The sequence below is a fragment of the Salvelinus namaycush genome, chromosome 35 (genome assembly GCF_016432855.1).
Source record: "Salvelinus namaycush isolate Seneca chromosome 35, SaNama_1.0, whole genome shotgun sequence".
NCBI classification, from domain to species: domain Eukaryota; kingdom Metazoa; phylum Chordata; class Actinopteri; order Salmoniformes; family Salmonidae; genus Salvelinus; species Salvelinus namaycush.
Window position 1 is genome coordinate 7600709 of NC_052341.1, and position 22130 is coordinate 7622838.

Genomic DNA, 22130 nt, shown 5'->3' on the forward strand with positions numbered 1-22130 from the left:
ATTCAAATCTTGGTAGTGTTTTCAGTAGTTAATTACTTTTTTGCCAGAGGTGTAGCTAACTACTGGAACTACACACTACTTTCTTTGCAAAAATAAAATATGGGTGAAGTAGGCAATAATTTGATTTATTTTTCGGCATCAGACCTGCCTAATTCTCAATTACAACATTGTTTTTGTTTTTAATAGTCAAAATTACACATTATCTTAACATCTGACTCCAGAGTGCAATTTGCAGTCGATGACATTTCAGGTTTAGATATGATCATATATCAGAAATTAGTTTGGATGTAGTGAACTAACTTTGGTTAAGTAAACTGTATTTTTCTTAATTACATAAGGTTGGGCAGCGTACTCTGCTGTCATCGATCGCTAGACCAGAAATAGTCAAAAGTTGAATTTTTTGACCTACTTCCTCGTTAAGCAGACATATGCACACTTGGCACCATCAAAATGTTTACTTTCTACACAAGTTGTTGTTTTTCAGTTTCGTCCTAAGAACAGATTGTAGTGGTAAAATAAAAAGGGATACATTTTTTGGTGCCATTTAGGCAAAATGGAATTCTAAGCGTCACTCCAGTTAAAACAGGCTCTGCGAACATTCGATTCCATTAATTTGCAATAGGCTCGTGCTAGTGTTCCAGCTTAGCCAAATTAGCTGGCTAGCCAAATTATTTTTGTGATGTTACACAGATCTCAGATTGTAAAACCTATTCTATGTTTAGTCATATTTATGGCTACCTGTAGTTGTTTAGCTAACTTAACTAGCTAGACTAGCTGACTAACTAAATTGGCAAACAGAACAATTATTTAGTTAGCAATAAAAAATATGGTTTTCAGCAAACCTAGCTAGCTAGCTAACTTTAGTTTATCTAACGTAATTGATGAGGGTCAACATTGCTTATGACCGTGGATGTTGTTATGCTGGCACATTTCAACTGTCGTTCAAACTGTTCAATGGAGTATGATTTAAAACGAGTCCTATAATCAACATAACCTTAAAGGCCGCTCAGCAAGGAAGAAGCCACTGCTCCAAAACTGCCATAAAAAGCCAGACTACGGTTTACAACTGCACATGGGGACAAAGATTGTACTTTTTGGAGAAATGTCCTCTTGTCTGATGAAACAAAAATAGAACTGTTTGGCCATGATGGCCATCGTTATGTTTGGAGGAAAAAGGGGGAGGCTTGCAAGCCGAAGAACACCATCCCAACTGTGAAGCACGGGGGTGGCAGCATGATGTCGGGAAGTTAAAGCTTGGTCGCAAACGAGTCTTCCAAATGGACAATGACCCCAAGCATACTTCCAAAGTTGTGGCAAAATGGCTTAAGGACAACAAAGTCAAGGTATTGGAGTGGCCATCAGAAAGCCCTGACCTCAATACTATAGAAAATGTGTGGGCAGAACTGAAAAAGCGTGTGGAAGCAAGGAGGCCTACAAAACTGACTCAGTTAAACCAGCTCTGTCAGGAGGAATGGGCCAAAATTCACACAACTTATGGTGGGAAGTTTGTGGAAGGCTACCCGAAACGTTTGACCCAAGTTTAACAATTTAAAGGCAATGCTACCAAATACTAATTGAGTGTATGTAAACTTCTGACCCACTGGGAATGTGACGAAAGAATTAAAAGTTGAAATAAATCATTCTCTACTATTATTCTGACATTTCACATTCTTAAAATAATGTGGTGATCCTAAATGACCTAAGACAGGGAATTCTTTACTAGGATTAAATGTCAGGAATTGTGAAAAACTGAGTTTAAATGTATTTGGCTAAGGTGTATGTAAACTTCCGACTTCAACTGTATTGTCCCACATGCCTTTTGACGAACACCAAACATGTTTGCTTATTTTTTTCTGGACACTCTTCCGTAAAGCCCAGCTCTGTGGAGTGTACGGCTTAAAGTGGTCCTATGGACAGATACGCCAATCTCCACTGTGGAGCTTTGCAGCTCCTTCAGGGTTATCTTTGGTCTTTTTGTCAGAACAGGTGTATATATACTGAGATCATGTGACATATTATGTGACACTTAGATTGCACACAGGTGGACTTTATTTAACTAATTATGTGACTTCAGAAGGTAATTGGTTGCACCAGATCTTATTTAGGGGCTTCATAGCAAAGGGGGTGAATACATATGCGGGTAAAATAAGTATTAAACGATATCATAACGTGCCTACGTCATATCGATATCAAACGCAATCGATATCATCGAATTATCGATATTGGTGCCCACCACTAGTCATTACTGTATTAGGCATTGAGACATTGATAACCCACCAAACTTTAATTTACCAATGAAGTTGACTAAGAACATATTCTCCTTTACACCAATGATGAACAATCTGCAGAAGAGTTGCACAGCGTTGTCTTCTGTCTCTGATGTGTGTGTCATTGTGTTCTGTTTCTGATGTGTGGGTTCCCTCCACCAGGTGGATGATCTGAAGGCCAAGCTGGCCGTGCAGGAGGTGGAGCTCAAGCAGAAGAACGAGGATGCTGACAAGCTCATCGAGGTGGTCGGTGTGGAAACAGAGAAAGTGTCCAAGGAGAAGGTCATAGCCAACGATGAGGAGCTCAAAGTGCAAGTAATCGCCAAGAATGTGGGAGAGAAACAGAGGTCTTGTGAAGAGGACTTGGCAAAAGCAGAACCTGCCCTGTTGGCTGCCCAGGAGGCTCTCAACACTCTCAACAAGGTCTGGATGTGTGTAGGGGAGGGGTGGTGGTTGGTTCCTTAAATCCCCAAATGTCCCCACAAGGATAAAACAAGGAAAATTATCCCTGGAGGGGATATTTCCCACGTCCCCATGAGGACAAAGGCTATTTTAAGTTTAGGGGTTTGGGTTAGAATTAGGGTTAGAATTAGAGTTGGGGTAAAGGGTTAGTGGTTATAGTTAGGTTTAGGGAATTTGAATGGAAATAAATTTTAGGGCCCCACGAGGATAGAACATAACGTGTGTGTGTGTGTGTGTGTGTGTGTGTGTGTGTGTGTGTGTGTGTGTGTGTGTGTGTGTGTGTGTGTGTGTGTGTGTGTGTGTGTGTGTGTGTGTGTGTGTGTGTGTGTGTGTGTGTGTGTGTGTGTGTGTGTGTAAGTATGTATAGAGCTTTCAACACATTCTAGGATAGTTAACAAGATTAGTAGGAATCGAGCATTGAAACTACTGTAGTGAGCCGTAATTGCCGAAGAGTGTATGTATGTGTTGTTAAGTGACTCTGTGTGTCATATAACCTGTCTGTTCCCCCTGTACTGCAGAACAACCTAACAGAGTTGAAGTCGTTTGGCTCACCTCCGGAGGCGGTGGTGAACGTGATGGGTGCTGTGATGATTCTGATGGCCCCCGGAGGGAAGGTGCCCAAAGACAAGAGCTGGAAGGCTGCCAAGAACACCATGGCCAAGGTGGACGCCTTCCTGGATGCCCTGATCAACTACAACAAGGAGAACATCCCTGACACCTGCATTAAGGCCTTCCAGTGAGAAACACAAACCTAGCTGACATCCAAACACTTTGGCTGATTCATCAGGAAATCCTTATTTCTCTGAAGATTTGAGTCCCTTTCCCCCTTATTTTCTTTTATATCTTGTTGATGATAGATTTTGTGTGTATCTTCTTTTTATTCCCTGTGCAGACCGTTTAAGAACGACCCCACATTCGAGCCAGAATACATCCGCTCTAAGTCACTTGCTGCTGCAGGTCTGTGTTCGTGGTGCATCAACATTGTGATGTTCTACGAGGTGTACTGTGATGTGGAGCCCAAACGCCAGACTCTGGCCCAGGCCAATGCTGAGCTGGCCGCTGCCTTGGACAAACTCTCCATCATCAAGACCAAGATCAATGTGAGAGAATACAATAGAATTGTTACAAAACCGATTAACTAGCCTTCTAATATAGTTGCACTCGCTAAATCTAGGGGTTTTAGGCCTAGTTAACTGGTCTGTAAGCTGATTTAAGATGTGCATCTACAGTGAGCTTCAAAAGTATTGGGACAGTGACATTTTTGGGGGGACTCTTTACTCCAGCACTTTGGATTTGAAATGATACAATGACTAAAAGGTTAGAGTGCAGACTGTCATTACAGCACTTTTTGGACATAATCCACCCATTTTAGCGGACCAAAAGTATTTGGCAAATTCACTTATACAGTGGGGCAAAAAAGTATTTAGTCAGCCACCAATTGTGCAAGTTCTCCCACTTAAAAAGATGAGAGAGGCCTGTAATTTTCATCATAGGTACACTTCATCTATGACAGACAAAATGAGAAAAAAAAATCCAGAAAATCACATTGTAGGATTTTTAATGAATTTATTTGCAAATTATGGTGGAAAATAAGTATTTTGTTTTTGTTCACACCTGTTCAGCATTGTTCACACCCTCTTAAGCCTCAGCCCCATCCATCTCTTTAAGGATTCACATGTGAGGTAGTGTAGTAAACAACCAAAGATTTCAAGACTAAAAGTAGTGAAAGTAGTTGCCTACAATAAGGAAAAACTCCAGGTAAAAATACACTTTATAAAGACTGTAAAAGCAATAAAAGTAATACTAATCATGTTAGTGGTAATTAAATAATCAAAGGATGTTTTTTTTGCTTTACATACCAAGTGTTGTCATGGATTCGTGGTGGAGACTCACCGCTGCTTTTGTCACATGAGATGGCAGCAGCTTTGCACCAACGTTTTTGTGTTCTGGGTGGCGTCCTGGTAATACTATTGCATTATCCTCTGCATAGTTGTTGAAGTTCACAACTCGCTGCAAATTCTCATGCTTCAGGTGTAACCTGTGCTTGCTAGGGCTGGCACTCTTTTTGATTGGAGGCATTAGACCATTCTTATTGTATGACTGGTGGAGGAGAGTCAGGCGTGTTCTGCTGATGCTGAAAGACAAAATCGAGATACAAATATTTTATCATTATTAGATGAGGCTTACCCAGACACACTAAATTGATGTGTCATGTGAAAGAGATTATATAACCACCCCTCCAGCTACATCTAGCTAAGTGGATGGGTCTCTAAAATGTTTGTATCTGTTCACATGTTCATGAAATACAATAGATAGCTGTAATCACCCCCAGACACACCTGACTAAATTGATGGGTCATGTAATCATCTGGTGAAGTGGAGTCTTTTGTTTAGACATGTAGCTAGCTAGCTAAACAATTAACCATAATCCCAACCCATACAGTAGCAATATAAACTGATTTTCATAGCTAGCCAACATGCATGAAATGATGTAGCATGTAGCTAAAGCTAACCAACTAGGTTCAATGTTAGCTAGCTAGCTAACAGTAGGCTATAACTAACAATGCAAACAGCTTTCTGAGATATGAATAATATTACTACACAGATCATACATGTAGCTAGCGAGCCAGCCAGCTAACGTTAGCTAGCTGCAGTGCCTCCAGAAATTATTCACACCCCTTGACTTTTTCCACATTCTGTTGTCTTACAAAGTGGGATTAAAATGTATTTAATTGTAATTTTTTGTCAACGATCTACACAAAATACTCTGTAATCCCCTTAGTTTGAAAATTTTATCTGGAGACAGGTGTTTTATACAACAGCCTTCTGTGTTCTTTTTTCGACTCCCTCCTTATTTGCAATCAAAAGTCATAATTTTCTCCTTCTCATACTCAGCTTCCACTGGGCATTCCACTGATTTAAAAAATAATTAAACTTCTTCCGTGACAACAGCACTGTTGATCTACATTTATTCCCCATCAGGGATTTCCTCATTGTCTGATTCATTTTCAGAGTCAGAGTCAGCATGGCACGGTCACCAGAAAGTAGTCCATCACAACTTCTTTCCAGTGATGTTTGTCGATAGCACCTGCTAACTTCAGGGCAGCAATGTTGTTGAGGGAAGTAGAAACACTTTTGCAGTTCTCCGTGGCTATATCTTTAAAAAAAAAACTGCGGTAGCAAGGATTATCGGAGCAGCTCATATTATAGACAGAAGCCTGCAACATGGAAGACCAATCAGAATGTATCTCGGCATGTCCAGCCCAGCCATTATCTCAGACAATCATGGCTAGCAGGAAGGTTTCTGACTTTTTCTGTGTCTAAACCAATTAGGCTCGTAATTTAAATATTTGTTTTGTATTTACAGATGACATACACTAGGGTCAAAGGTCTGGGGTCACTTAGAAATGTCCTTGTTTTCCATGAAAACATACATGAAATTAGTTGCAAAAGGAATAGAAAATATAGTCAAGACTTTGACAAGGTTATAAATAATGATTTTTAATTGAAATAATAATTGTGTCCTTCAAACTTTGCTTTCGTCAAAGAATCGTCTGCAGACCTTTGGCATTCTAGTTGTCAGTTTGTTGAGGTAATCTGAAGAGATTTCACCCCATGCTTCCTGAAGCAGCTCCCACAAGTTGGATTGACTTGATGGGCACTTTTTACGTACCACACGGTCAAGCCGCTCCCACAACAGCTCAGTAGGGTTGAGATCCGGTGACTGTGCTGGCCACTCCATTATTGACAGAATACCAGCTGACTGCTTCTTCCATAAATAGTTCTTGCATAGTTTGGAGCTGTGCTTTGGGTCATTGTCCTGTTGTAGGAGGAAATTGGCTCCAATTAAGCGCTGTCCACAGGGTATGGCATGGCGTTGCAAAATGGAGTGTTAGCCTTCCTTCTTCAAGATCCCTATATCCCTGTACAAATCTCTCACTTTACCACCACCAAAGCACCCCCAGACCATCACATTGCCTCCACCATGCTTGACAGATGGCGTCAAGCACTCCTCCAGCATCTTTATTTTTTCTGCGTCTCACGAATAATGTTCTTTGTGATCCGAACACCTCAAACTTAGATTCGTCTGACCATAACACTTTTTCCCAATCTTCCTCTGTCCAGTGTCTGTGTTCTTTTGCACATCTTAATCTTGTCTTTTTATTGGCCAGTCTGAGATATGGCTTTTTCTTTGCAACTCTGCCTAGAAGGCCAGCATCCCGGAGTCGCCTCTTCACTGTTGACATTGAGACTGGTGTTTTGCGTGTACTATTTAATGAAGCTGCCAGTTGAGGACTTGTGAGGCATCTGTTTCTCAAACTAGACACTCTAATGTACTTGTCCTCTTGCTCAGTTGTGCACCGGGGCCTCCCACCCCTCTTTCTATTCTGGTTAGAGCTAGTTTGCGCTGTTCTGTGAAGGGAGTAGTACACAGCGTTGTACGAGATCTTCAGTTTCTTGGCAATTTCTCGCATGGAATAGCCTTCATTTCTCAGAACAAGAATAGACTGACGAGTTTCAGAAGAAAGTTCTTTGTTTCTGGCCATTTTGAGCCTGTAATCGAACCCACAAATGCGGATGCTCCAGATACTCAACTAGTCTAAAGAAGGCCAGTTTTATTGCTTCTTTAATCAGAACAACAGTTTTCAGCTGTGTTAACATAATTGCAAAAGGGTTTTCTAATGATCAATTAGACTTTTAAAATTATAAACTTGGATTAGCTAACACAATGTGCCATTGGAACACAGGAGTGATTGTTGATGATAATGGGCCTCTGTACGCCTATGTAGATATTCCATAAAACATCAGCCGTTTCTAGCTACAATAGTCATTTACAACATTAACAATGTCTACACTGTATTTCTGATCAATTTGATGTTATTTTAATTGACAAAAAATGTGCTTTTCTTTCAAAAACAAGGACATTTTTAAGTGACCCCAAACTTTTGAACGGTAGTGTACAAGTTTGTTATTAAGGCAAAGTTCACGTTTTTACTTTCAAATGCCTTTCCTGTGAAGAAGTGACGTCCGTCATGCAACCAGCATTCTGAAACGGGTCAGGTCAAATATGTGAAAACGGCACGTTTCTATGATCTGTGGTTAAAAAGATAGGAAGAAAAGTTCCAAAAAAGTATTCTCTGGTATCACAGCGTAGGATTAAAAGTATGAAAAACAGTGATTTTCGTACTTTAGTTTTTAGCCAGAGGGAGGGTATTTTCTTGCTCCACACATCACTGCGAATCTCATAGTGTTTGAAAATCACTTAACTTTTTAAATATTTTGATCTCATTGGGAATAACTTTTCTACAATATGTAGAAATGCACCATTTTCACATACATAAACACTGGTTTGGTGCTGGTGATAATGAATATGAGGTTGAAAAGTGGCGGAGTTGCTCTTTAGGGCCAGCTACCTCTTGACCTAGTGGTTGGCCAGTCCAAGTGGATTATTATTTGTTCGTATGGTGACTAAATAAATATGTACAAAAAGGAAAAAATACAAAAAGGCATCTTACTGACAATCACCTTAATTGGCAGCACCTGGTGTGCTTTTCAAGGCTTCCTTCTAAGCACAGCACTTGGACATGGTTGGTGCTGCCACCTGGGGGATGGAGTGTGGAAGTGTATCCTGGTAGAGTTTGTTGCTTAACTGTGTGCTAACACTGATCAACCTACTACATAACAGAACACAGTGTAAAAATACAAAAATCTACTTATAAAAGTCCATGTAGCTTAAATATTCAAGTTGGCTGGACTTCAAATTGGGAAATTGTTGAGATGACATGGAATACTCCACTAACCCAATGATTAATGGCTCCGGGGGAGATGGCTGCCATTTTACGGGCTCCTAACCAATCATGCTATTGTGTGTGTTTTTTCACGTTATTTGTAACTTATTTTGTATATACTGTTTCTGCCACCATCTCTTATGACCGAAAAAAGCTTCTGGATATCAGAACAGCGATTACTCACCTTGTACTGGATGAAGATTTTCTATTTAACGAGTCAAAAGCAAAGGATTTACTCCAGACACCGGACAAGGCCCAAATCCCCATCATTCGCATGAAGAAGAGATGGGGGGTCGTAGGTCGGGGTGCCTTGTAAGAATCCGACGGCGAGTGGGTAACCCGCCTCTACCATCAGTCCTATTAACCAACGAGCAATCATTGGATAATAAACTGGATGAGCTCCAATCAAGACTATCCTACCAACGGGACATTAAAAACTGTAATATGTTTCACCGAGTCGTGGCTGAATGACGACATGGATAACATAGAGCTGGCTGGGTTTTCCGTGCATTGGCAAGATAGAACAGCTGCCTCCGGTAAGACAAGGGGTGGCAGTCTGTGTCTGTTTGTCAATAACAGCTGGTGCATGAAATCTAAAATGAATGAAGTCTTGAGGTTTTATTCACCTGAAGTAGAGTATCTCATGATAAGCTGTAGACCACACTATTTACCAAGGGAGTTTTCATCTATATTTTTCGTAGCTGTCTATTTACCACCATAAACCAATGCTGGCACTAAGACTGCACTCAACGAGCTGTATAAGGCCATAAGTAAATAAGAAAATGCTCATCCAGAGGCGGCGCTCCTAGTGGCCGGGGACTTTAATGCAGGGAAACTTAAACCCGCTTTACCTAATTTCTACCAGCATGTTACATGTGCAACCAGAGGAAAAAAACTCTAGACCACCTTTACTCCACACACAGAGACGCGTACAAAGCACTCCCTCGCCCTCCATTTGGAAAATCTGACCATAACTCTATCCTCCTGATTCCTGCTTACAAGCAAAAACTTAAGCAGGAAGTACCAGTGATTCGCTCAATACGGAAGTGGTCAGATGACGCAGATGCTAAGCTACAGGACTGTTTTGCTAGCACAGACTGGAATATGTTCCGGGATTCTTCTGATGGCATTGAGAAGTACACCACATCAGTCACTGGTTTCATCAATAAGTGCATCGATGATGTCGTCCCCACAGGGACCATATGTACATACCCCAACAAGAAGCCACGGATTACAGGCAAAATCCTCACTGAGCTAAAGGGTTGAGCTGCCGCTTTCAAGGAGCGGGACTCTAACCCGCACGCTTATAAGAAATCCTGCTATGCCCTCAAAACGAACCATCAAACAGGCAAAGCGTCAACACAGGGCTAAGACTGAATGCTAATACACCGGCTCCGACACTCATCGGATGTGGCAGCGCTTGCAAACTATTACGGACTACAAAGGGAAGCACAGCCGTGAGCTGCCCAGTGACACGAGTCCCAGTGACACGAGCTAAATTACTTCTATGCGCGCTTCAAGGCAAGTAACACTGAAGCAAGCATGAGAGCACCAGTTGTTCTGGACAACTGTGTGAACACGCTCTACGTAGCCGATGTAAGTAAGACCTTTCAACAGGTCAGTATTCACAAGGCTGCAGAGCCAGACAGATTACCAGGACGTGTACTCCGAGCATGCGCTGACCAACTGGCAAGTGTCTTCACTGACATTTTCAACCTATCCCTGATTGAGTCTGTAATACCAACATGTTTCAAGCAGACCACCATAGTCCCTGTGCCCAAGAACACCAAGGTAACCTGCCTAAATGTTTACCAACCCGTAGCACTCACGTCTGTAGTCATGAAGTGCTTTGAAAGCTGGTCATGGCTCACATCAACACCATAATCCCAGAAACGCTAGACCCACTTCAATTTGAATACCACCCCAAAACATCCACAGATGACGCAATCTCTATTGCACTCCACACTGCCCTTTCCCACCTGGACAAAAGGAACACCTACGTGAGAATGCTATTAATTGACTGCAGCTCAGCGTTCAACACCATAGTGCCCTCAAAGCTCATCACTAAGCTAAGGACCCTGGGACTAAACACCTCCCTCTGCAACTGGATCCTGGACTTCCTGACGGGCCGCCCGCAGGTGGTAAAGGTAGGTAACAACACATCTGCCACACTGATCCTCAACACAGGTGCCCCTCAGGGGTGCATGTTCAGTCCCCTCCTGTACTCCCTGTTCACCCATGACTGCATGGCCAAGCATGACTCCAACACCATTATTAAGTTTGCCGACGACACAACAGTGGTAGGCCTGATCACCAACAACGATGAGACAGCTTATAGGGAGGCGGTCAGAGACCTGCCAGTGTGGTGCCAGGATAACAACCTCTCCCTCAACGTGATCAAGACAAAGGAGATGATTGTGGACTACAGGAAAAGTAAGGGCCGAGCACGGCCCCATTCTCATCGACAGGGCTTTAGTGGAGCAGGTTGAGAGGTTCCTTGGTGTCCAAATCACAGCCTGGTATGGCAACTGCTCAGCCTCGACAGCAAGGCACTACAGAGGGTACTGCGTACGGCCCAGTACATCACCGGGGCCAAGCTTCCTGCCAGCCAGGACCTCTATACCAGGCGGTGTCAGAGGAAGGCCCTACAAATTGCCGAAGACTCCAGCCACCCTAGTCATAGACTGTTCTCTCTGCTACCGCATGGCAAGCGGTACCGGAGCGCCAAGTCTAGGTCCAAAAGGCAGCTTAACAGCTTCTACCCCCAAGCCATAAGACTCCTGAACAGCTAACTAAATGGTTACCCCCCTCCATTTTTACGCTTCTGCTACTCTCTGTTAATTTACCTCTACCTACATGTACATATTACCTCGACTAACCTGTGCCCCCGCACATTGACTCTGTACCGGTACCCCCTGTATATAGCCTCATTACTGTTATTTTATTGTTGTTCTTTAATTATTTGTTATTTTTCCATTTTTCCATTTTTAAAATGTATTTGTTTACTTCAGTTTATTTATTAAATACTTTCTTAACACATATTTTTTCTTAACTGCATTGTTGGTTAAGGGCTTGTAAGTAATCATTTCACTGTAAGGTCTTCTTCACCTGTTGTATTCGGCACGTGACAAATACAATTGTATTTTATTAGATCTTTGCTCAATGTGAGTTGAATATGAAATCCTACAACACAAACAGCTGAGTTGATCCCACAATAGAGTTTAGTTTGCTGAGACCCGCAATGTAAAAATATTTATTATAGTTCATCCAACTTCGGATCTCTTGGCGTAATGGCTAAGGTATTGGGTTGACAGTCGCTGGACAAGGTCGGGGCTACCCATCGAATTTGCTACATTGGTCCATGGAGCTTAAATAATTCAGCTGATGATATCCTTGCATCGTTAAGTTGAGAGGACTAGAAATCAAAAGTTGAGTCAACTTTTTAAAAAATCAAGGCAACCAGCTGCAATACGATTTCTAGTTTACTCAACTTTGACAAATGTAATGTATGTTAGCAGAACTTTAATTACACAAAGTTGAGTGAACTAGAAATCATATTGCAGCTGGTTTCCTTGATTTGACTCAAGTTGACATTAACTTACAGTGTAGAATAGAATAATTCCATTGTGAAACAGAAATGTGCCTTGTTGCTGTCTTTCTATTCTCACCCTCCCGGTCTTATTATCCATGAAAGAGGGATGTTGTTGTCTTGTATTTAGCAACTGAATGCTAACCTGGCCAAACTGACGTCGGAGTTTGAGAAGGCCACATCGGACAAGCTGAGGTGTCAACAGGAAGCAGACGCCACCAATCAGACCATCTCCCTGGCCAACAGGTGACGTGTAGCTACAGTACAGCACAGCACAACAAATCACAACCACAGACATGGGATGACACTCACTGCCTGTGCCTTCCTGGTTTAAATTCAAACTGTGTCTTTGAACATTTGATTCAGTTTAAGTATAGAGATATTTTAATATTTTTAGAATTTTAAATTATATCTTTGATTTAATAACATTTAGTCTACCATATTTGATAACTGTCATATTGACACGTGGTGTGACTGTGTTTCTCTCTCTGGCAGGCTGGTGGGAGGTCTGGCCTCAGAGAAGGTGCGTTGGTCAGAGTCGGTGGCCCAGTTTAAGATCCAGGAGAAGACTCTGAGTGGTGACGTCATGCTCATCTCTGCCTTCGTCTCCTACGTGGGCTACTTCACCAAGAAGTACCGCATTGAACTCATGGACAAGTACTGGCTGCCCTACCTCAAAGAGCTCAAGGTACACCACACACTCCTAACACTACCTCAGAGAGTTCAAGGTACACCACACACTCCTAACACTACCTCAGAGAGCTCAAGGTACACCACACACTCCTAACACTACCTCAGAGAGCTCAAGGTACACCACACACTCCTAACACTACCTCAGAGAGCTCAAGGTACACCACACACTCCTAACACTACCTCAGAGAGTTCAAGGTACACCACACACTCCTGGCTCAGCACACAAACCATACGTCAGTAACGGAAACATCACAGTCAGACCCGGGTCACTGAATGAATAGATGAATGATAAATCAGTTCAACATGACTTAATCACCTGAAAGGAGATTGACTTCCATGAGTGTGTTATCAATTAAACATTTGCTAACCAGCAAAGTGATGCAGATGTAGTATACTGTAGTAATCTCCTGTTCCACCCCTCCCTCTCCCAGGTCCCCATCCCGATCACAGAGGGGCTGGACCCCCTGATGTTGCTGACAGATGACGCAGACATCGCTGCCTGGAGCAACCAGGGCTTGCCTAGTGACCGCATGTCCATTGAAAACGCCACCATCCTGTGCAACACGGAGCGCTGGCCGCTCATCGTGGATGCCCAGCTCCAGGGAATCAAGTGGATCAAAAGGAAATACGGAGACAACCTTAAAGTCATCCGGCTGGGACAGAAAGGGTCAGTCCTTCTCACACACAGTCCAGATAGAGTAGTGTTAAGAGAATTATGTTCTCAATGTTCATAAACTGAAATTAACTACTCAGTCTGCAACCCAGAATTTGTAAGATACTGGTTGAAATGAAAACAGACAGAGGCCCAGCCTACAATAGTCAAATGTTTATTCACGAGAGCGCTCTGAAGTCCACAATACAAAGACATCCATTTTATAGCGGCGCACATACTTCCACACAAACAGTAGATATACGCACATACATACACACGAACAGTAGGTGAGTTGTATCCACTGTTTATCAGTTCCATTCCCCCGAGATTAGGGAAACTTTGAGAAATCCTCCCTGTTCTCCTAAGTTTTCTTAGTTCCTGCCAGGTGGGTTCAAACACAGTCTAACTGTTCTCGGTATCTTTCTTCGCCCCCCCCCCCCCCCCCATACAAGTTCAAATCCTGAGCTACGCCTTGCTCAGACAGTCTGGATTCTTCCACTATACAGATACGTTGTTTTAACCTAATTCTGACTAAAACTACACACATCATCAGAATATAATTTTATGATTCTAATCAATTTCATACAATTATATGGTTTCAGGGTGGAATATTCTAATCATTAATTTAAACATATAAATTCCATTATCAAGTAGCCAGTGTGTGGTCTTGTTGACCAGGCATTGATATACTACCTATCCTGTGTGTGTGTGTGTGTGCAGGTACCTGGACAGCATCGAGAGCGCTGTGTCTAACGGAGACACTCTGTTGATAGAGAACATCAGTGAGAATGTAGAACCCGTCCTGGACCCTTTACTGGGCAGGAACACCATCAAGAAGGGCAAGTAAGTCACCACATCATCACCTCTATATACCACGTACAGCCCTCTGACACTCCTCCCTGGGCCACTATGACTCCTCACAATGTCTGCATCCCATATTCCCTATTTAGTGCACTACTTTTGACCTGGTAGTAATGCGACATATATTATTTTGACCAGTCAAAAGTAGTCCACTGCTTAGGGAATACGGTGCCATTTCGGACACACACAATGACTCCACATAGGGCAGGGATGTCAAACAAATTTTCCTTGAGGACCACATTTGGTCTTCACTGAGGTCCGGAGGGCCACACCTAAAATGTATTATATTTCTTTGCCGTCCAATGAAAAAAAAAATTGTCCTTCAGTCTCTCTCATGCATTCTGTCTGGCAGGTACATCCGGATAGGAGACAAGGAGGTAGAGTACAGCCCTAGCTTCCGTCTCATCCTGCACACTAAGTACTTCAACCCTCACTACAAGCCTGAGATGCAGGCTCAGTGTACGCTCATCAACTTCCTGGTTACCAGAGACGGGCTGGAGGACCAGCTGCTAGCCGCCGTGGTCGCTAAGGAACGGCCAGACCTGGAAGAGCTCAAGGTGACAGAAGCCTTTTTTTTATACCTAGAGCTAGCATGCGTCCTTTGTTCTGATCTGATCTACATTCTGATTGTAGCTGTTGCATCTACACATGGTAGTAAAATGTCTCTTATCCATCCACTGTGTCCACATTGTGACCAGATATCCTCCCTGTATGCAAATTATTTGTCAGGTATTCTTCCACTCTTGTAAGCCTGCGTTTATACGGGCAGCCCAATTCTGATATTTTTTACACTAATTGGTCTTTTGACCAATCACATCAGATCTTTTAACATCAGATCTTTTTGAAATCTGATTGGTCAAAAGACCAATTAGTGAAAAAATGTCAATTTGGCTGCCTGTATAAACACAGCCTAAGATATCTCACAATGCCTGTCTGACTACTTCCGGACGTGGTCGGGAACATCTAATCACAATCCAATCACATCTTTTAGTTGTCTACACCTGTAGAAGACATATTATAGGCAGGGGTGTAGAGCGTGGGGGAGCGGCACTCCCTTACTTACTCCATTTTGAGAATACTTAGAGGTGGCAAAACTATTTTTGGAAAAGTATTCTGATAAATTACAAATCAAATATATTAAATAACCACTCAAATTCCAACTAAAATTATAGAATGACAAACCAAATAAATATGTATAGCAGCCTAGAGTTAGGTAAATGGTGGTTTGTTCCCTGTCTTCTCTCCGGCGGTGGGGAGAAGAATGAAGAACTATAGGCTATGGCCGAGGCCATGCTGGGTGGCGAGCTCTTTCGGTCTAACTTCAAAGCGCACTTTGAGCAGGCCAAATCCAACTTAACAAGAACAGCAACAGACAGAAAACTCCTTGAGGGGTTTGTTAAATCGGCTGTCCTCAAAACGGTTTGTTATGGACTCGGGCCGTCTTGTCTTAAATTCAGTTTTTAATGGTCTTAAAAAATGCGACCGGAGATGAATACAGTGTTTCCGCTATGTTGTGCAGCTGCTTAATTGTTGCCACCATGACAAAATCTGGAGAAAAAAATGAACATCAAATCATAGCCTACTCCTACCGAGGCACATTTTCAAGATGCTAGAGAGCTCCCACATGTAGCCTACAACTCTGTGTGTGCATGTGCCACTGCAAGTCTGCTGTTGCCAGATGATAGAGCACAGAGAGTAAGGTAGGCTACAAAATAGATAGCCAATTCGAAACATTGCTTGTAGCTAGGGTAGTTAGTTTACTCGTTAGCTAGCTAGTTAACTATTTAGCTATTAAATGATTTGGTCGGGCCTCCCGAGTGGCGCAGCAGTCTAAGGCACTGCAGTTCTTGAGACGTGACTACAAATCCGGGTTCGATCCCGGGCTGTGTCGCAGCCGGCCACGACCGGTAGACCCATGAGGTGACGCACAATTGGCCCAGCATCGTCCGCGTTCGGGAAAGGTTAATCCGGACGGGATTTCCTTGTCCAATCGCACTCTAGCGACTGTTGTGGCGGGCCGGGCACATGCGCGCTGACACGGTCGCCAGTTGTATGGTTTTTCTTCCGACACATTGGTGTGGCTGGCTTCCGGGTTAAGCGAGCAATGTGTCAAAAGCAGTGCATCTTGGCAGGGTCGTGTTTCGGAGGATGCATGGCTCTCGACCTTCGCATCTCCCGAGTCCGTATAGGAGTTGCAGTGATGGGACAAGACTGTAACTACCAATCGGATATCACGAAATTGGGAGAAAAAGGGGGGAAAATAAGAAGAAAATAAATTGGGTGAAACAGTATAGTGCAGAATCTTCATAATTCCTATAATGAAATGTGTCTGCCCTGCCCATGTGCCTGTTTCACTGGGGCATGCTGCAGTGATAATGAGCAAGCCACTTTTTCCCACTGCGCTCCTGTAGCTATAAGAAAAACACAGCTATCCTGTGTAATAATACTTGACACAGTTGAAGAGAGGATGTTCTCAGGTTTGTGCAGGTATATTTTTTATTTCTCAGCTGTCTATTTTACAACCAAGAGATTTGATTTGATATGGATTTGAGATACTGAGACGCACGGAATGAGCATTGGCCTCAAAATTAGTATTAAATTGCATTTCAAGTGGCATTAAAAAATTATTACATTCAACTTGATGGAACCTGCATATACCCTTTTTATAAATAATATAAACACAAACAACGGACCAACATGAAAACAGAGTCAATAACACCCGATGAGAGAACCAAGGGGAGTGACAGATATAGGGAAGATAATCAAGGAGGTGATGGAGTCCAGGTGAGTGTCATGAGGCCCAGGTGCGCGAGACAATGGTGACAGGTGTGTGGGATAATCAGCAGCCTGATGACCTAGAGGCCGGAGAGGGAGTATGTGACAGTACCCCCTCCCCGACGCCCGGCTCCAGACGAACCCGGGGATCAGGAGCGGACCAGTCACCCCTGCTGATGTGCGAGAACCTGTCACGCCAGCTGAGGCGCGGGAACTTGTCGAGTCAGCTGGGGTGCGGGAACCTGACAGATTGGTTGTGGCAGGGGAGCCTGGAAATCTGGTTGAGGCATGAGAACCTGAAGAGCCGGTGGAAGCAGGGGAGCCTGGCGATCCGGCGGAGGCATGAAATCCTGACGAGCTGGCTGAGGCAGGGGAGCCTGGCGATCCGGCTGAGGCATGAAAGCTCGGCGATCCGGCTGAGGCATGAGAGCCTGTAGCAGTTCCCGGACACGACGTCATTACTGACACAAAAAATGAAATACAAAAAAACACTCCCTGATGCTTCCCTTAGGTGTTATTCTGTAACGAGTGCACTGAGAGTCGGGAAGCAAGTTCAGGGAGTGAGTGTTTTTAATAAATAAAATAAACACAAAACACAAACAACGCACCGACATGAAAACAGAGTCAATAACACCTGAGGAGAGAAGCAAGGGGAGTGACAGATATAGGGAAGATAATCAAGGTGATGGAGTCCAGGTGAGACAGGTGTGCGGGAAAATCAGCAGCCTGATGACCTAGAGGCCGGAGAGGCAGTATACGTGACAACATCAAATCAATTGCATGTGCTCTATTGCTCAGAATTTGCTCTCAATTGATAATTAATAATATTGGAAGAAAAAGTACAACAAAACAAAAATCTGTGCGGCCCTCTGAATGATTGTTTCAACCCAAAGTTGAAAATAGTGATTAACACTGCTCTAGTGAAAGGAGCATAAACTGCACTGATTCCAGCAAAAAAATCTGCCAAGGCGCTGAAGAATGAGCTCCCTCATGCTAGCTAGCTGGAAAACAACGACAAAGGACACATTTTCAATGTATTGGTATTTAGCTATGTTTTCAGCGATTGTAGGGCTGTAGCCATTGAATTCTGATAATTGTCTCGCCCCAGTGAACGGTCCTTGCTATCCCTCCCTCTCTCCCCCCCATTGAAGTTGACATTTAAAATGGTAAGGCGTTAGCATAGGGACATCCCAAGGATCCCGGAAAGCACTAACCTTCAATGAAAGGTGTCAAGTACTCTCACAAGGCTAACTAGCTGGCTGGCTAGCTAGCTAGCAATTGTCATGTGAATTTGGACCAGTCCCTTACAAATGACAATGAACCCATACATCAAAACATAATTCAAGATCATTTAATTGCACATTCCTATGAAACTGATTGAATTCAATCAAATGATTGGCATGCAGTTTGGGTAAAAACAGTAAAAAGTGATTGACAGTGATGATGGCTTATTTTGAAAGGAGGTGTGCCTAACTTAGTGTCTGAGGATATTAAAAGTTCTTGAGACAATATGTGTGGGCATAGGCAGACATTGCAATTGGAGGGTGCTTTTTAGGCATGTTTTATATTGGTAGGCTACATCTGTCGGTACAAACTGTGGTTGAGGAAATGATGACTTCAATTACTTTTTTTTGCTCTCCCTCAACTACAAAAATAGCACTACACCACTGATTATAGTACACAATAATATGCAATTATGAATGTAAGATGCATTCAATAGAAAGGCTGAATCAGCTTAGCTTACTACAGTAGCCAGTGTTAACGTAAGGAAATAAGGCTTCACACAGATATGAACACAATACTGACTTAAAATGATATGCTGTATGTAATAGGCTTCTATTACATCTAAAGGATAATGCAGTATAAGAGAACATGAATTACAAAGCAGAATACAGCTGCAGTGTCTACACTGCTACACTGTATGCAAACATAGACGGTAAACTATAAAGTGGCCTGCAAGGACACGTGACCACTGCAAGGTGCAATAACTGCGTCTTCACGTTTTTATTACGCCTCATGTCCACCAAATGCATCAAACTGCGTTTCGGCGGTAGTCATTGATTGTCAATGGAGCAGTCCATTACGCTACATTGGGGGTGCGGCACTAGGCTGTGGTGCGTTCTGTGTTCCGCATGCGTTCAATACTTTCAACTCCTGTGCGTTTCTTTACAGTGGGCTGGCACAAACAGAAGTGCACATTTTAGCTAGTTGAAAAGCAAAGCACATGTGCATCAAGTATGGAAAATGCGGGCTAGACATTGGGCAAAACACATATGCATCTGGTGGACATTGCGCATTAGTCGTATAGGGAGGGATACACTGTCTAACGAAATGCTTACTTGCAGGTACCTTCTTGACAATGCTACAACAATAAGAAATAATAAAATATAAGAATACGAACATAAAGTAAATTGCTTAGTAGAATAGAATAAACATTTTAGCATAAGTATAATACAGGAATGCACAATTTATAGTCAAATATGAACAGTGTTTTGGGGAAGGAGGGAACTGGAATTTTTCCTCAAAACAAAGGTTGTAAAAGTATGCTAGACATTTAGAGAATTAATCATATCTAGTTTGATGATTCTGTGACAAACAGAATCTTAGTTATTGATTTTTACTATTGTAAATGGATTTTGGCGAATGTTTGATGAATGTCTGATGAATTATTATTATTATATGTTTATTTCAACAAGGAACACAGACTGAGACCAAGGTCTCTTTTACAGCTGGGCCCTGCATATACATGTTTACACATACAGTTTAGGTACAATGATTAAAAAACGAAACAAGACAAACATAACAATCACAGATAATACAAAAAATATATATATACAGTAACAGATTTCATTTACACAGGTTATTCTACTAACAGCACAAGAACTTGCATTACCCGAAACAGTTACAAGCAATATAAAAATAAAAATGCTCCAATAAATATTTAAAATGAGCAGGGGGGACAAGAGTCTCAAGTTTAAGTTTAGTCTGCAGGCTATTCCATAGGCAAGGAGCGTAACAGGAAAAGGCAGCCAAACCCAACTCTGTGGAAATCGCATGGGCCTCAAGTGTAATCCATGCGTGAGACCTGATTTTAGGAATTCTAATTCTAATATTGATGAGTGATGATAAATAAGAAGGTAGTTTATTCAGAAGTGCTTTATAGACAAACACGAGAGCATGTTGTTCTCGTCTCATGGACAGCGAAGTCCAACCCACATTTTAATATAAAACACAGTGGTGAGTTCTGTAGCTAGCACACGTAATAAACCTAAGTGCGCAATGATAAGTAGCATCCAGCGATTTAAGTGTTGATGCCGTAGAATACATGTAAATAATATCCCCAAATAACAGACATAAAAGTAGCTTGCACAATTTGTCTTCTATTTGTAGAGGACAAGCATGTCCTGTTTCTATAGAGGAAGCCTAGCTTGATTTTTAGCCGTTTACAAAGTTCGTCAATATGCATTTTAAAAGACAGTTTATCATCCAACCATATCCCTAAGTATTTATATGCAGAGACCTGATTAATTCGAGAACCATCTAAGCTCAAGTGTATTTTCAACCAACTTTTTGAACCTATTAAAAATCATAAAATGTGTTTTCTTTGCATTTAAAACAAGTTTCAGCTGTATAAAAGACCCTTGTAATATCTTAAAATCTGTCTCCAATAGTGATAATGCTTGGTCAGCCGTTGAAGCGATAGAGTACATGACAGTGTCATCAGCATATAAATGAATTTGACACTTTCTTATCTCATCACCGATATTGTTTATGTAGAGAGTGAACAGTAATGGACCAAGTATAGAACCTTGTGGGACCCCTTTAACCAACTCCAATGGCTCTGACTGGATGCCGTCGACTCTAACATCCTGACTTCTATCCTTTAGATAGTCATGATCCCAGTCCTATTAACGACAGCTTACCCAAAAGTATCACATGGTCTAAAGTGTCAAAAGCTTTAGATAAATCTATGAACAAGGCGGCACAGTACTTTCTATTATCTAGGGCATTAGTAATATAATTTACAACACGTACAGTGGCCGTAATAGTACTGTGTTTAGGTCTAAAGCCAGATTGATTACTAGAAAGAGTATTGTTAACAGTTAAAAAAGATTGTATTTGCCTATTCACCAGTGACTCTAGAATTTTAGACAAACAGGAGAGCTTAGAGATGGGCCGATAATTATCCAATTCACTACCATCACCTCCCTTGAGGAGTGGTAAAACAAAAGCTTTGTTCCAAGATTTAGGAATTTTTTCTACGACAAATGTTTGATTAAAAATATGCGTCACTACACCAGCAATAATAGGTGCCGCACACCTGAGTAAATATGGATCCAGATTGTCAGCGCCTAATAATTTCTTAGAATCTATAGCAGATAGTGCAGATAAGATCTTCTGTGACTTTTTGAAAATTAAAAAACGGCTTACTGTTTTCCACATCAGCTAAAGGCCGAGGGGCTGAAACAATAGACCGGTCAGGATAATTTTTGGCCATTTTTTCTTTCAAAAAGAAAACCAGCAGAAATAAAATGCTTATTAAAAATATCACAAATTTCAGTTTGGTCACCGATGATCCCAGATTCCGATGTAATTTGCTTCGGCAGGGAAGTCAAGGAGTTTCCTCATTTAAGTAAGTTGACAGTTTTCCAGAATTTAGCGGGATCACCAGCAGACTCTGTCATAGCATCAAGAAAATACCTAGATTTTGCCTTTTTTATTCCTCCGGTCCATTTATTTCTCAATTGCCTAAAAAGCAGCCAATCAGCTGTTTCACCAGTTTTCCTCGCCAAGGCCCATGCTTGATTCTTTTGCAGAAAAAGGATTTTCAAATCACAGGAGAACCAAGGATTAGTTCGTTTTTTTTACCCTAATTCACTTTAAGGGGGCGTGTTTATCAGCCATGAAGGTAAAAATGTATGAAAAGAAAGAGAACGCTAAAACTGGGTCCATTATGCAGTTTATGGATAAAAGCTCTGAATGTCGGATGAATGTCTGATGAATGTCTATTGAATGTCACCACTTTACCTCAGTAATATTCTT

The 22130-nt window shown here is 42.1% G+C and overlaps 1 protein-coding gene across 1 annotated transcript in view; it reads left to right on the forward strand.

The window, feature by feature from the left end:
* The window catches only part of LOC120029603 (dynein heavy chain 17, axonemal-like), a 96035-nt gene that overhangs the window by 46754 nt on the left and 27151 nt on the right, over positions 1-22130 (forward strand). The window contains exons 55-62 of the mRNA XM_038974889.1: positions 2430-2690; positions 3248-3465; positions 3622-3829; positions 12237-12352; positions 12602-12794; positions 13231-13466; positions 14172-14294; positions 14665-14869. Of these exons, the coding sequence (XP_038830817.1) occupies positions 2430-2690; positions 3248-3465; positions 3622-3829; positions 12237-12352; positions 12602-12794; positions 13231-13466; positions 14172-14294; positions 14665-14869 (1560 nt within the window). The remainder of the gene's footprint in view (positions 1-2429; positions 2691-3247; positions 3466-3621; positions 3830-12236; positions 12353-12601; positions 12795-13230; positions 13467-14171; positions 14295-14664; positions 14870-22130) is intronic.